Genomic DNA, 13,664 nt, shown 5'->3' on the forward strand with positions numbered 1-13,664 from the left:
TAACACTTGATGTATTCACCTCCTTGTTCTCTAGAGTCTAATGGACTCATATTTTATACTGTTAGATATATTTAATCAGTTCAGCAAAGCAAATATAGATTGAATTTTGCACTTGGAAGGTTTTTTGTTATTAGTCCAGAAAATTTTCTGTATGACATGACAAATCCTTTATGGAACTCCTAATTGGGCCTATTTTATGTCAGTTTAGATGTTCAGCACTTTCAAAAATGAAGGTATTTAAATGCAGAGTTTAACCACTGCATATGCAGTGGTCTTTACTAGTTCACATAGGCTAGCTTTAAACTCTCCATTTGTACATTTGATAGACAGACATTTTTATGGACAATGGTCAAAATACATTTGTACTTAAACAAGTGAGAACACAAATGATGAATTTATAATCTAGTTTTTAGTTAAGAATCCCTCTGAAATTGGACAGTCTGATTTGGAATCCGTTTCCTTAGTTTGTGGCCAGATCTTGTTCAAACACATACAGTCCTACACAGGTTAATGCTGATGATTTGGTAGCCAGGAACAACACACAGCTTGCTTTAAATAGTGAAATGACTAAACTGAATATGTAACATTGTGATATGACTAGACAGTCCTCTTTATTGAACTTGAATTGAACTACTGAGTGGCTTTCTGGTCCTCTAAGCCACTCTTCTTTGTCTGATTCATCTAGTTGGAGCAGTAAGGACTTTCCAATACTCTGATGTGTCCAGTCTAAGGTGGATATTGTCCTTTCTTCTTCTGGAGAAAATGACACCTCCAGTGAGAGTCTTTTCATCCCAATAGAGAGATCTAAGTCTAAGGGATGTTGCAGAGTCTTGCTATCTCCTTCTAAGTGCGATACTGAGAATACATCAGATACTGCATTTATGTCTGGCAGTACTGGTATCCAGACTTCTCCTATTGACAATGATAATGAGTCATGCATTAGCTTCTTCCTTGCCTGTTGGCCTGAGCTGGCTTTGGAAGGAGACATGGATGCACAGGGAAATAGGGAAAAACATCATCTTCTTTTGACATCAAGTTGGGATCTGACAGTTATACATGGGATACAACTATTAATGCACTCCTGCCACAGTGATATAATTCCAGGCTAAAATAGGTAGGATAAAGTGTGGGTTTTTTCTTTATTGACAAAAAAAGAAAAAAGTTTAAATTAAATTATAGTTAAGATTGTATGTTAAACTTGAAGATTACCATGATTAAATTAAATTAGTTACACCTCAAGGGTATAGTCTAAGCATGTTTGAAAGGATTTGATACTTCTGAAGGTAAGTTATTTTGCTATCATGTTTATCAGATGAGCAAGTCTTGTAACTCTGTGGTTTTCTTTCATAGGTGACACTACTGTATGCCTTTCTTCACATGAGACACAACTTGAAATATTTCGATAAAATGAGATGCTTGCGGAAACGATCAGCAGTGTCGTTCTTAGGAGTCCTGGTCATTTGCTTGCTGTTTATGAACTTGTACATTGAAGACGGTTATGTTTTGGTAAGTTTCTTAGTTGGAAGTAATTATCCAGGAAAAACAGAACAGGACACATCCCTAGTTAAGCAGTAAAGTCCATAGTTCCTGCAATTTTCCCTGTTAGTGTAGGATTAACAGTGAAGTATCCTCAAAATGTGTCCTTCATGATGAAGCCATCTTATCGCAGAGTGTGTCAGTAAGATCCTAACAGTCCTTTTCACAGAAGTAAAATATGTCATTGTTTGTTGGCAGTACAGGAGATAATGAATGTAGCAAAACACGGAGACGTGTCAGTCAGATATCTTCCTTTGAGTCAAAACAACCCCTGTATTTTCCATACTTCTGGATTTCCCTCAAATTTGATGATTTGATGATTTGAAAATCATCTACAACCAAAATATTCATGTGATCTAGGAGCTCCTTTTTCAGTCCACACTGCAAATCTTACCTGTGAATACTGTATTAAACAATATTACAGAAATACAATTATAGAAGAGAACTTACACTAATTCCACATATTTCAAGCTCCTTTTATGAATAATTTCTTTTTAGTGCTTTTATTCTGTGTTTTTCTCATTTCCTGTACCCCACATTTGAGTCTGGCAGGTTTACTGATTCTATGATTCTATAATCCTATGATTCTGTGATACCTAGTGTAAGTTTATAATTGTGAAAAAGATTTATTGAAAGATCTGCTTTAGGAATTTCAACAAGTAAGCTGCTGACAATGTAACCTAACTCTGCAATTTATACGTAACCTATGGGTGTCTCAGTGCTGAATGTCAAGTAAGCTCTGAAGACTTGATTAATGGATTGAATTACCAGTTCATCTGAGGTTGGACTGGGCCCAGTAAAAGAACATGAAATTAGTAACTGGAGCTTGCAAATTGTAAAAAGACTAAACTGAATATGTAACATTGTGAAATGATTAGACAGTCCTCTTTCTTGAACTTGAATTGAACTACTGAGCAGCTTTCTGATCCTTTATGCCACCTTCTTTGTTTGATTCGTCTTATTGGGACAGTATGGGCATTCCAATATTCTGAAAGGTGAAGTCTGGTCTCAGTTGGATCTGAAAAGCAACACATATGAAAATACATAAATAGTAAAATCCTTACATGAATTTAACAAAACCATAGATAACTTGCCAGTAATTTTAATGTAAAATATTATCCTTGTAACATTACTTACACAAATATTGTAAATATTTGTAAACGTTAAATCACTGAAAAGATAACCCATGCTTCTAGCATGTTACTCTATTTCAGACATATTGCTTTCTCTAGCAGTACTTACCCTAAGGTTTTGCACTATGTTTTATTTATTCATCATTTCTTGGTTGTGATAGAATTTGACCTGGCTTATCACATTTTTTTTCCCAGTGGTATTTTCCCTGATGCTTCTTCTCCTTTCACTAATTGCTTCGAAGTCCCGCAGATGTTTCTGAAAGCGCTTTTATTATCACTGCTAATGGTGTTCCTCTTGGTTTGTTTTTGAAATATTTTCCTGTCCTATTTGCCAACTCCCCAGATGGCTCCATGTCTTATTCTTAATTTGCTCTTTTCCCCCTCTTTTTTAGAAATTCACTCTCTTTCATTGCTTCTCTCATCACAGTTCTGGCATGTTTGCATGCATGTAGCTCCCAGCCAAGTCTCTTGCCAAGTCTCCTGACAGTTCTCCCAGATCTCTTGGTACCTTTATGGTCCATCAAGTGTTTTTCAAATGTGTTAGGCTGCTGACTTTTCACTTTATTTATTTATTTTTATTTTCAACTTTCCTGAACATGTCTGACAGCTTTGTTAACTTGTCTGGTGTGTTTTCTCTGCTGAGGCAAAAGATGAGCGGTTTCGGTGTTGGTGGTGAGGAGAGACACACTTGGGGGTAGCTTTCAAGGATGGGAGGCTAACCAGTTCCCCTCAGGGAATGGGAATCTGAAAGCCCTCAGAGGCCTGAAGGCCCTCTGACTTTCTGATTGTAGCGCGTCTCCTGCTGGAGTATCTCCTGAAGGTAACTGAGAGAGGAAGGCCCAGAGTTTCCCCTCCCAGTCTCAGGCAGCAGCAGGCTGTGCAAGGGGATGTGGCGCTGGTATCTCTTTCACCAGATTTTCAGCTGAGATGAGTGGCCTTTTTCAGGACATTAGAATATCAAAGTGAGATTCATTGTGGCAAATCTTAAGAAGGGAGAGGAGAACTTTTCCTTTTCACTCAGAGACTCTCACATGTCTGAAGAATCCCTTCACTGTTTTCTGCAGGTTATTTACTGTGGAAATAGAAAGTAAGGGCTCACCTGAGAAAGTTACTTAAGTATGTTTGATAGAGGATATACCGAGCTGACGCATGTGTGTCAGCAGAGCAGTTTAAGTGCTTCAGCTGCAGTGTGTGAAACACATCAGATCAAATATTTTGAAGACATACTGAATTAATATGACCAAATACTGCAATATCTGCAGCAATTTTTTTTATACATATTCTGAGTTGTAAGTAAACTGTAAGTGAAGCATGCCTTCTGAACTCTTCTATGAATACTAATCATTATTTTGGTGACTGTGAAAATAATAATACTATTGTAGCTGACACAGCATCCTCAGTGGAGTAGAGTATCTCTATAAAGAATGGAGAACTTCTGGCAGTTCTTCCCATGGCACCCACAGGAACCTCCCAAGCTCCAGCAAACACTGGAATGTAGTTAGTGGTTAGCTAACAGAAGAAAGCCAGAACCATCACAGAAAAAAATAGAGAAGACAGCTAAAGAGAGCTGATTAAGCTCTTCAGCTTCACTGACCTCTGCATAGCAGTCAGAGGTAGAAGAACCAGATTTTAAATTTGTGGAAAAAAACATATTTCAGTTTTTGCTTTTCACTCAACAAAGGAATGCAAATTACAACAGTTTAAAAACCAAACCAAAACAAAAGATTGTTAGTCATTTCTTGAAAGGCATTTCTTAAAGAGGAAAAAAAATAGGAAAATTTTTGTGGTCAGTTCAAATATTCTGCTTGTTAAAATCAAAACATTTTGTCCTGACATTCTGTATTTCTAAACATTTTGAAACTTTTTATGTAGAAAGACCTCACCGAATGGGTTTCCATTCCTAAACCTTCTTATGAAACAAAGAATTTTGTTGCTCCATTCTGGAACCAATGACAGATGATGTTTTGACATTAAAGAAAGGCTGGGTTTAAAAAAAGAAAGTTTTTGGACCAGCCCTTTTTTTTTAATCCATTTGACAGTTTTCATCAAAATCTCCTGAAGTTTTGGTGCATTCTCTTCCTAGCCCACTAAGTTACACTTTAGTCTGAAATACGATCAACATAAATCTTCCTTTGATAACTTATGAGCAAATGAAAGGTAGCATAGCACCACTTAGAAAGAAATTACTGGATAGACATTGCAGATCAAGAGAGCATAACAGTGCAGGTAGATGCGCCTGGATGTCCACCAAAGCTCTTCACTAACATTAGAAGTGGGTTATTTACTACTTCTATAAAAGAAAATAATGAAATTAAAATGAAACTAGGATTGCTTTACAGAAATATTTCTTTGTGCTATAAAATACATCTTTAACACATTTTTAAATATTTATACCATTGAATATGAGTGCTGTTTACTGTTTCTGTGGTTGTTCTTGACAGCTGCAGTACTATCACTGTACAATGCTCCCATTTAATGACAGAACAGGAAGTTTTTAGTGCATTAGCATACTGCATATAACAGAAGAAATGAACTAATTCATACATTGGCCTGTCATCAGATTACAATCAAGTACTGTAAATAAGCAATCCTACCTTTAAATTCAGTCTCACGACACTACAACATTTTAGATATTTTCCCTGTTCTTAAGGACTAAGGTACAGACTTTCCCTGAGATTCAACTGAGCTTATGGATAGGGCACTGCTGATGAAGCCGCTCCTTCCCTTGTGTGACTTTACTATGACTCGAGAAGCCTCTTGGAAGAAAAAGACGGGAGAAGGAGGCAGGAAGAGGAGGCATGGTGATAAATATGCCTTTTTTCTATACCATCAAGCAGTGTTCACCAAAACCAGAGAGAGCTTTGGCTGTCTGGATGATCACATGCATTTCTTCTTATCACAAATCTCAATTGGAACGACTCAGAAAAATGTCAAAATAAGCCAGATGTCAGGATCTAGTTTCGTTTTTCCTTTGAAACAGTTTTGGTGTTTTTTTGAATCACTGAAAATATTTTAAAAAAATCTCCCCCACTTCTCCATCTATGAAAATTATCTCACCTGTTGCTGATTGATGCTTTCTGATCCTGATTTTGAATACCGCAGCATTTTTTGGCAATAATTTAGCATTTGCAACCTTTCCAGAGTTTTTTGTCCAAAATATTTTTTTTATCTTTTCATGTTACCGTAATCTGAAGGGTTATGGTAGATTTTCTGTAGCCAAAAATGTATGATATTCAGTAATGGGTTTTTAAAAAAATGAGGTGACATCTACATGCTTTCACGAAAGCTGACACTGAAAAATGTTATTCTTGGAAACCTGCCTGTCCGTGTTTCCTCTTTGGCTGGCATTCACAAATGTGTTTCTCTCTGTCTCTTTCCCTCTCCTATTCTTTTTGTTTTCTCACTAATAGGAAGGGGACAAGCAATTAATCAGAGAAACAGCCACGCACCAGCTCAACCCAGAGCGCTATGTTCACACTTTTAAAGATTTGTCTAATTTCTCAGGATCTATAAACATTTCCTATCGCTACCTAGCTGGCACGCCTTTGCCAAGGAAAAGTAAGTAACTGCAATCTGAATGTTATGAAATGAGGTAATTTAAAAATGGGTGAAATCCATACAGTCCTTGTGGTATTTCTAGGCAAGAGGGGCTGAGTTACGCAGTGACGATCTCAGAGAGTTAGTGGGACAGCTATCTCTCTCTGCATAGGCAGTTCCTGGGCAGCTGCTGGTTCAGCCCGAGCAGTGAGTGCCCCACAGCCTGGTTGCCTTCTGACCAAATGCCTGATGTGTAGTCATCCTGCAGGCAGCCCCTGAATGGTCTGTGCGAGTATATTTTTGTGGATCTTCTCCCAGGCTTCCCCCAGATGATTTAGAAAGAAAGAGCAAGGCACATGCTGGTGGTGCTCTGTAACCACTCCCTGAGACCATACTGTCAGCCTCTGTCTGTATAACCAGTAAATCCAATCTAAGGTATGCTTGGGATCACATAGATACACCCTTCAGGTCCCCTGTTCTGCCAGTCCAGCAGCTATGAGTGGATCTCCTTGTTCCTTTATCTGTGATAAAGAGGGAGGTGAATTGTACTATTATGGGGATGGTAAAGGAGGATTCTTCTCGCAGCCATCTGAAGATGGACTATCTACTTATTCTGACTTCAGGCAGGGTTCAAGACTTTCATCTCAAAGTGAAATATGGCCATACCTAACTTTTAGACAGGTGTCCTCTGGGTTCCAAATCCATCATTTCACAAACATAAAGAAGGCTCAGAAGTCCAAGCACAGAAGGTAAAATAAAATCATCTATGAGTTGTTGATCTTCACAGAAAGCTATAAAGTAAAGTTTGTTCAAATTAGATTTGAGAAATCTGGGCTTATGTAGGCCGAGTAAATGGCTTCTAGGGGTTGTACTTCACTGTACAACTGCATTTTGAGCACACTTAAGCCTAGAGGGAAACTCTAAATCACTTTATCAGAGCAGTCTTTTACAAACCACAATATTTTAAGAAAGTTGGGGTAGGTTCAAGTAAAGTACGCCCTGTCACTTATAAAGTCTTAACATTTTTTTACATCAGAAGTTAAAAAAATAAAGATATATTAGCAAATATCTAAAAAAAACCCTGATTTGGACTGCCGGTAAAAATGCAATGGCAGTGACTCCAAAACAGCAGAGATGAAAATTCTGCCCTCATAATTAAGATGCATCTCTCCCAAGAAAGATGTAACAGCATTAAAAATTATTTATACAAGCACAGGTATGCAGTAGTAAGTTCTCTTCTACTTTAAAATAATATCTAAATTATATCTTACAAGAGGGAGTTCCCTGTAAAATGCTCAATGAGTCCTGAAAGAGGGTTAGAAGAAGAGCTATGATCAAGGAAAATTGGACGAATTCAGTTAAAAATGAACACACAGGAAAAAAATTATCCATGCAACATTGTTAAGACTGTAAAGTTATGCATAAATGTAACTAGTGTTGTAGAGTGTTTAAAATTATAAAAGTTTGGCAATTGATCTATAGCTCATGTTTTTGTGCTGCATTTCATAGTTCTTTGCTTTAAAACTATTGTGTGAATCATATCTCATAATCCCCTTTCTTTTAGCAGATTTTACAGCCTTATCATTGCCTATGTGGTTTCCTCTACCAGGCATATACGTGCACATTGCTTTGGCTTTCGTCCACTTCATGCCGTTCCTTGCAGTTAACAAGTGAATGTTTAATGCAATAGTCTCCATATGTCTGTTTGCTTGCAATGTGATTCTTCTTTAATGAAAAGACAATAAGCATCCTTTGTTGCATGCAGCTTAATATTCTCAGTCTTCACCACTGAAAAGGTTTATTTAATATAAGCACAGCTCTGGAGGATAGCTTTGTGGTGTGAAATGGTTTCTAGCGTCAGATACTCAGTTTTTGTTTGAATTGTCTTTTGTACAGGATATCTTACAATTGGGCTATCCTCTGTGAAACGGAAAAAGGGAAACTACTTGCTTGAGACCATCAAGTCCATATTTGAGCAGTCAAGTTATGAGGAACTCAAAGAAATTGCAGTGGTAGTGCAGCTGGCAGATTTTGACTCAGCCTGGTGCGAGGGGATGGTCCAGGATATTTCACAGAAATTTGCACATCACATAATTGCGGGCAGATTAATAGTTATTCACGTCCCTGAGGAGTATTACCCTGTACTGGATGGCCTCAAGAGAAATTACAATGACCCAGAGGACCGTGTGAAGTTTCGATCCAAACAAAATGTAGATTATGCTTTCCTGCTTAACTTTTGTGCTAATCTTTCTGACTATTATGTGATGCTAGAAGATGATGTTCGCTGCTCAAAGAATTTTTTGACTGCTGTTAAGAAAGTAATTACCTCACGAGAAGGATCCTACTGGGTGACTTTGGAATTCTCCAAACTGGGATACATTGGAAAGCTTTACCATTCCCATGACCTCCCACGCCTGGCCCATTTTTTGCTGATGTTCTACCAAGAAATGCCTTGTGATTGGCTGCTCATCCACTTCCGTGGGCTGTTAGCTCAAAAGGAAGTGATACGTTTTAAGCCATCTCTGTTCCAGCACATGGGATACTACTCATCTTACAAAGGAGCTGAAAACAAGCTAAAGGATGATGATTTTGAAGAGGAATCATTTGATATCCCTGACAACCCACCTGCAAACTTGCACACCAACATGAATGTATTTGAAAACTATGAGGCAAGCAAGGCTTACAGCAGCATTGATGAGTACTTCTGGGGTAAAGCTCCTTCTACTGGAGATTTCTATGGGATTGTATTTGAAAAGCCCATTAAAATCACTAAAATTAAAGTTGTCACTGGAACTGAAGACCGGCAAAATGACATTTTGCAGCATGGGGCCCTGGAAGTAGGAGAAAAGATTGTAGGAAGTAAAAAAGGGAGACAATGTACCACTTACTTGAGACTAGGGGAATTCAAAAATGGGAATTTTGAAATAACAGATTTAGAGCACAAAGTTCTGTTTGATATTAACTGCATGAGAATACTTGTTACCAAAAGTCAAAAAGAATGGCTGATCATTAGGAGCATTAGCGTCTGGACTTCTCAAACATCAGTTCAATAAAGCAAAGCCACCTGAGAAGGTACAGGGTGCATACAATCAGCTGGGTCCCAACTGGTGCCATTCCCCAGAAAAACTGACACTTCCAACTCTTCACTAGAGACACAGAAAATCTGGGGAAATCACAAAACAAGCAAAGCAATTTATTTTTTACTAGTTTGGCCAGGCAATATACAAACACTTATTTGTTGAAAATTTTGAATTTTATAAGAAATGCACAGTTCTCAATCCTCTCTTGAGATCTTGAACCCCTTTTTTATTATCATTTCTCTGTAAGAGAGATCTTCTGGACTAAACAGAACAAAACAAAGCATCCTATAATTACCAAAAGTTGTAAAGCTATGACGAGTATGTTGTGAAAAGAAATTGGATTGCACCTTACGCATATATAAATATAAAATGTTATGGTAGTATGCGTTTGTACAATAGTTGGTGATGTGTTTCTTTTAAAGGCAGTTGTGACAAGGAAATCTGTCCTGAAACTGGCAGTTTCATTCTGAGCACTGTAAGAAAATAGTGTGGCTAATCATTGCAACTTCTTTTCAAAAGGGAATGTATGTAAAATTATAAATCTGACATGACAACTATGTAAAAAATAGATAATTGCATCTGTTATTCTGTCTCAACAAATATCCTTTGTTCTTTTTCCTGGGTCCTTTCACTGAAACAAGCACTACTTGGATTCTGTATTACTTAGGGGACCAATTTTCTCTCCTTATTCGAACAAAATGCCTCACAGTAAGCAAGCATTCTGCTTGAGTACAGATGTCGCTATCAAACCCAAGCACCTCAAGGGCAACACTGTTCTCTTAGACAGGCATCTTAACAGATCTCAGCTTCAACATTTTCTGTTCCTTCAAAATATGCATAACTCCCTACGAGAAATTTGCACATAGCTGAATACCGCAGCATGCTTTCCAAGGACTGTTATGCATTCCACATCTACATGTCCAGTCCATGTATGATACAAACATTAAGTGTGTCAGGTTAATCAATTGGAGGTGAATGTAATCACCAGACCTTCCTGGATGATCTCTCGCCAATAGAGCACACACAAAATGAAGAACCTTGATTCAATGAAAAAATAATGTATTTCTAAATTAATGTGGGTGTTTTTTCTTCAGTTTTCTAATTCTAATCATGTTAGTTTTGTAGACATCTTCCCACTGCCTCAGGTTATTCCCTGTAGGCTTATTTTTCCTGGCTTTAGCCAATAAGCAGAAAAGTTCCCTCAGTCCTCACACCCCATCCCTGGAGGTGTTCCAGGCCAGGCTGGATGGGGCTTTGAGCACCCTGCTCTAGTAGGAGGTGTCCCTGCCTGTGACAGGGGGGTTGGAACTAGATGATCTTTAAGGTCCCTTCCAATTCTAACCATTCTATGATTCTATGATACTGTGACTCAGCTCTGGGTTTTTAGTGCATCACACAGGGAGGCTGTATAGCTACATGATTTATACTATATGCTTACATTTGGATTAGGAAAATCTGTGAGGGGTTTTTCCTCTAAGAAATTCTCCAGACTCTCTCAGTAGACACACTAAGAAATCCATGAGTATCAAATGTGACACAAGTGAACACAGCATTGTCAATCTCATGAATACTGTGGTTATCATCTAGCATGTATGGGTTTTAGTTAAATCTGGAAGGCAAGGATTACATTTCAAGAATGCCTTCACTGTCCAAGAGTGAACTAAGTACTGTACTCAGTACATCCAAACCTAGCATGGCTATTTCAGAAGGGTAAATTATTCAAAAATCTACACAAAACAGCAATGCAATTGCTTTTCCTGGTTCATAAATCCTGGTAAATTCAGGTCCAGGTTTGGCAAATCCCCCGATACAGACGTAAAGGTCCATTTTAAAACAAATCTTCTGATATATGCTTCTACATAATTCAGAAAAGCATCCTCTTCTCAAAGAAAGTCTTTGTTTCTTTGTTCCTTAATACACACCTAAATCTCTGTTCTTCATATACATATCTCCAATAAAATAGATTAAAGGCAGTGTACATGTTCAATCCAAAAAGGAGAATAGCACCGTTTTTTAAAAGGAAAAATACGTGCTAATCTCAAATGGTTACAAATAGTTATGAAGGACTTGCTTTTTAACAGTCATCTTCCATGACTGTCAAATAATTACTTGATAATTAGTCCTCAGTCAGCACGAATTCTTTTAATGAACTGCCATTCCTCTATTTTTCCTTTCCTTGATCATTAACTATTAGTGCCAAATAAACATAATTAAGTTAACCAGGTACATTACTTTTACTTTTATTCAGAAATGCAGTACGTCCAAATCAATCTTCTAAATTAGAATGGAAAATAAATTCAGTCTCAAGGTTTAAAATGTTCTTTTAATCAAAACCACATACAATGTGAATGGCTAGTATGTATTAAATGCTCTCAACATAAGCCTGATGTAACTTAAATGATACTTTTGAATTAGGAGCTGAACAAAATTGCTTCCCTTTTTAAAACAACAGTAACAATGAGTCTCATCTTTGATACCATGGCTTAGCAGTGAGAACTCTCATCTGGCTGTTACCAGTCTGAGAAGCTCAAACAAATGCCAAGTGAGTACACTCCGAGGAACCTTTCTTTGGGTGTAGATAGCGGTACATGCTGGGAATGAGAGGCATGCATTACTCTTCCTGTTAAATTTGAGTTGGTTTGGAAAAAAATAATTAACAATGCATTTGTTCCAGGAGAGGAAAGAACGCAGTTCTGTAAGCTGGTGTTTTGGGCATTCACCTTAGTGCGTGGGTCCCAGCTCCTACCTCACAAATTGCATATTTTATGCAACTCATCACAAGAAAAAGGTTGCCAGATTTTTTGGGGGGAAAAAATGATAAACGGTTTTCAGACAAACTTCAGAAGTATATATTTGAAGATACCTTTTTTTTCTTCATGTGCTAAGAAAATTGATTGCTTTCTGAAAGGGAAATATTTAATCAGATGCGTCTATGTTCAGTAACACTTCTCAAAGTATGGATTTTCTTTTCTTTGGTGATGTAGCAAAAGATTAGCAGTGTCACAAAGCATCGTTTATTGGTGTATACAGTTGGTTCTGTGGGTGTGTATATCCTGGGTTCATTTGTGGACTGAACATCAATGTTTTCATACTGAAATGCCAATACTGAAAATAATACACTGTGGTCTGCGCACTGATTGATCTAATCTTCACTAACATACATTTATTGTTCCTACTGGCGCATTTTGGGATTCCTCATTGTGTGATGTCCCTGGGCCTTTTTTTTTTTTTTCTTAACCAGAAGCCAGTTTGTCTTCTATCTTTCTTCACACAGTGTAATCCCTCTGACATAGGGAATTCTTGGGAATTAAAATACTACTCACTTCGAATTAAAAGAAGAATGGAGCCCTTCATTTAGTGCAGAATAAGCAAACCAGAAGACAGTAATTTTCAGGCAAAACAGTTTTAGCATATTTACTATATGTACTCGGATAAAGATAATTCACGAAGGTGTTATTTAAATGTGTTATTTTTAGATCAGTGTTCTAACATTATGCTCTGTTTTATTCTACTCAGTATTCTCTACTGTTAGGCACTAATGTTTTTGCTTTTATAAAGGGAAATCAGGAAGTTGTTCATTACTGAATTATTAAAAGTTAAATAAACAGCAAACTGTAACACCTTAGAAAATATTTCATCTTGGAAAACTATTAAAGGAAAAAAAAGCATGGTTAACCATCTAAAAAACTGCTTTCATTGTGAAGCATTTCAGAGATTCTGATGGAAATGATGGTTCTTACTACTCTCGTGTTAAATTTACAGTTCTGTTAGGCTACATTTCAATAACTGTTAAATTATGAGTAGCAATACAGATCATGTATCATGAGCTCAAGCAGTGCTGTATCCTCAAATGGTACAGTATAATGTTTTGCAAAACACAGGTGGAAAATACAGATGCATCATAACTAAAACAAATTAAGTGGGTTTGGTGTCACATTCTATATACAAAGACAAATGAATTGAAGTGTCTCCACCACTCCATCAGCTTTTCAGATAAGGTAAAACAAGCGGCTTAATCCTTTTTCTTCTCGCCTTAGTCCTTGGACATGAAAACTCCAAAATATTTATTGCCCTTAGTGCAAGCACGATTGACCTATATAACATAAAAGACTGTAAATGTTGATTTTGTAAAATAATTATTTTTTAAATATAAACAAATATTTGCTGTACCTTTTCCATTTTAGTTTTAGCCATCCTGGAAGGCTGAAATGAAAATTGTCTGGAAACAGATGTATTTTGGGAACTCCGGAGATCCAAGTTCTTGCCTCTTTTACTAGTTTTGTCACAGCAAATACATTCTGTGTCACCTAGGTATTCATGCCCTTTAGCAGCACAGTCAGGCATGTAGACTAAGGCTAGATTGCAGGTTCTGCTGTAA

At 37.3% G+C, this 13,664-nt stretch overlaps 1 protein-coding gene across 7 annotated transcripts in view; it reads left to right on the forward strand.

Moving 5' to 3' along the window:
- MGAT4C (MGAT4 family member C) overlaps positions 1 to 13,403 on the forward strand; it is a 424,744-nt gene extending 411,341 nt beyond the window's left edge. For 6 of the 7 annotated variants that reach the window (XM_063322834.1, XM_063322836.1, XM_063322835.1 and 3 more), the window contains 3 exons: positions 1,351 to 1,506; positions 6,080 to 6,227; positions 8,103 to 13,403. In XM_063322834.1, coding sequence (XP_063178904.1) covers positions 1,378 to 1,506; positions 6,080 to 6,227; positions 8,103 to 9,259 — 1,434 coding nt within the window. In that variant the 5' untranslated portion in view covers positions 1,351 to 1,377 and the 3' untranslated portion in view covers positions 9,260 to 13,403. Of the gene's footprint in view, positions 1 to 1,350; positions 1,507 to 6,079; positions 6,228 to 8,102 lie in introns of those variants that run through there. The other variant, XM_063322838.1, reaches the window with a different exon arrangement.
- Positions 13,404 to 13,664: the final 261 nt, after the last annotated feature.

Source organism: Chroicocephalus ridibundus, chromosome 1, assembly GCF_963924245.1.
Source record: "Chroicocephalus ridibundus chromosome 1, bChrRid1.1, whole genome shotgun sequence".
NCBI lineage: Eukaryota > Metazoa > Chordata > Aves > Charadriiformes > Laridae > Chroicocephalus > Chroicocephalus ridibundus.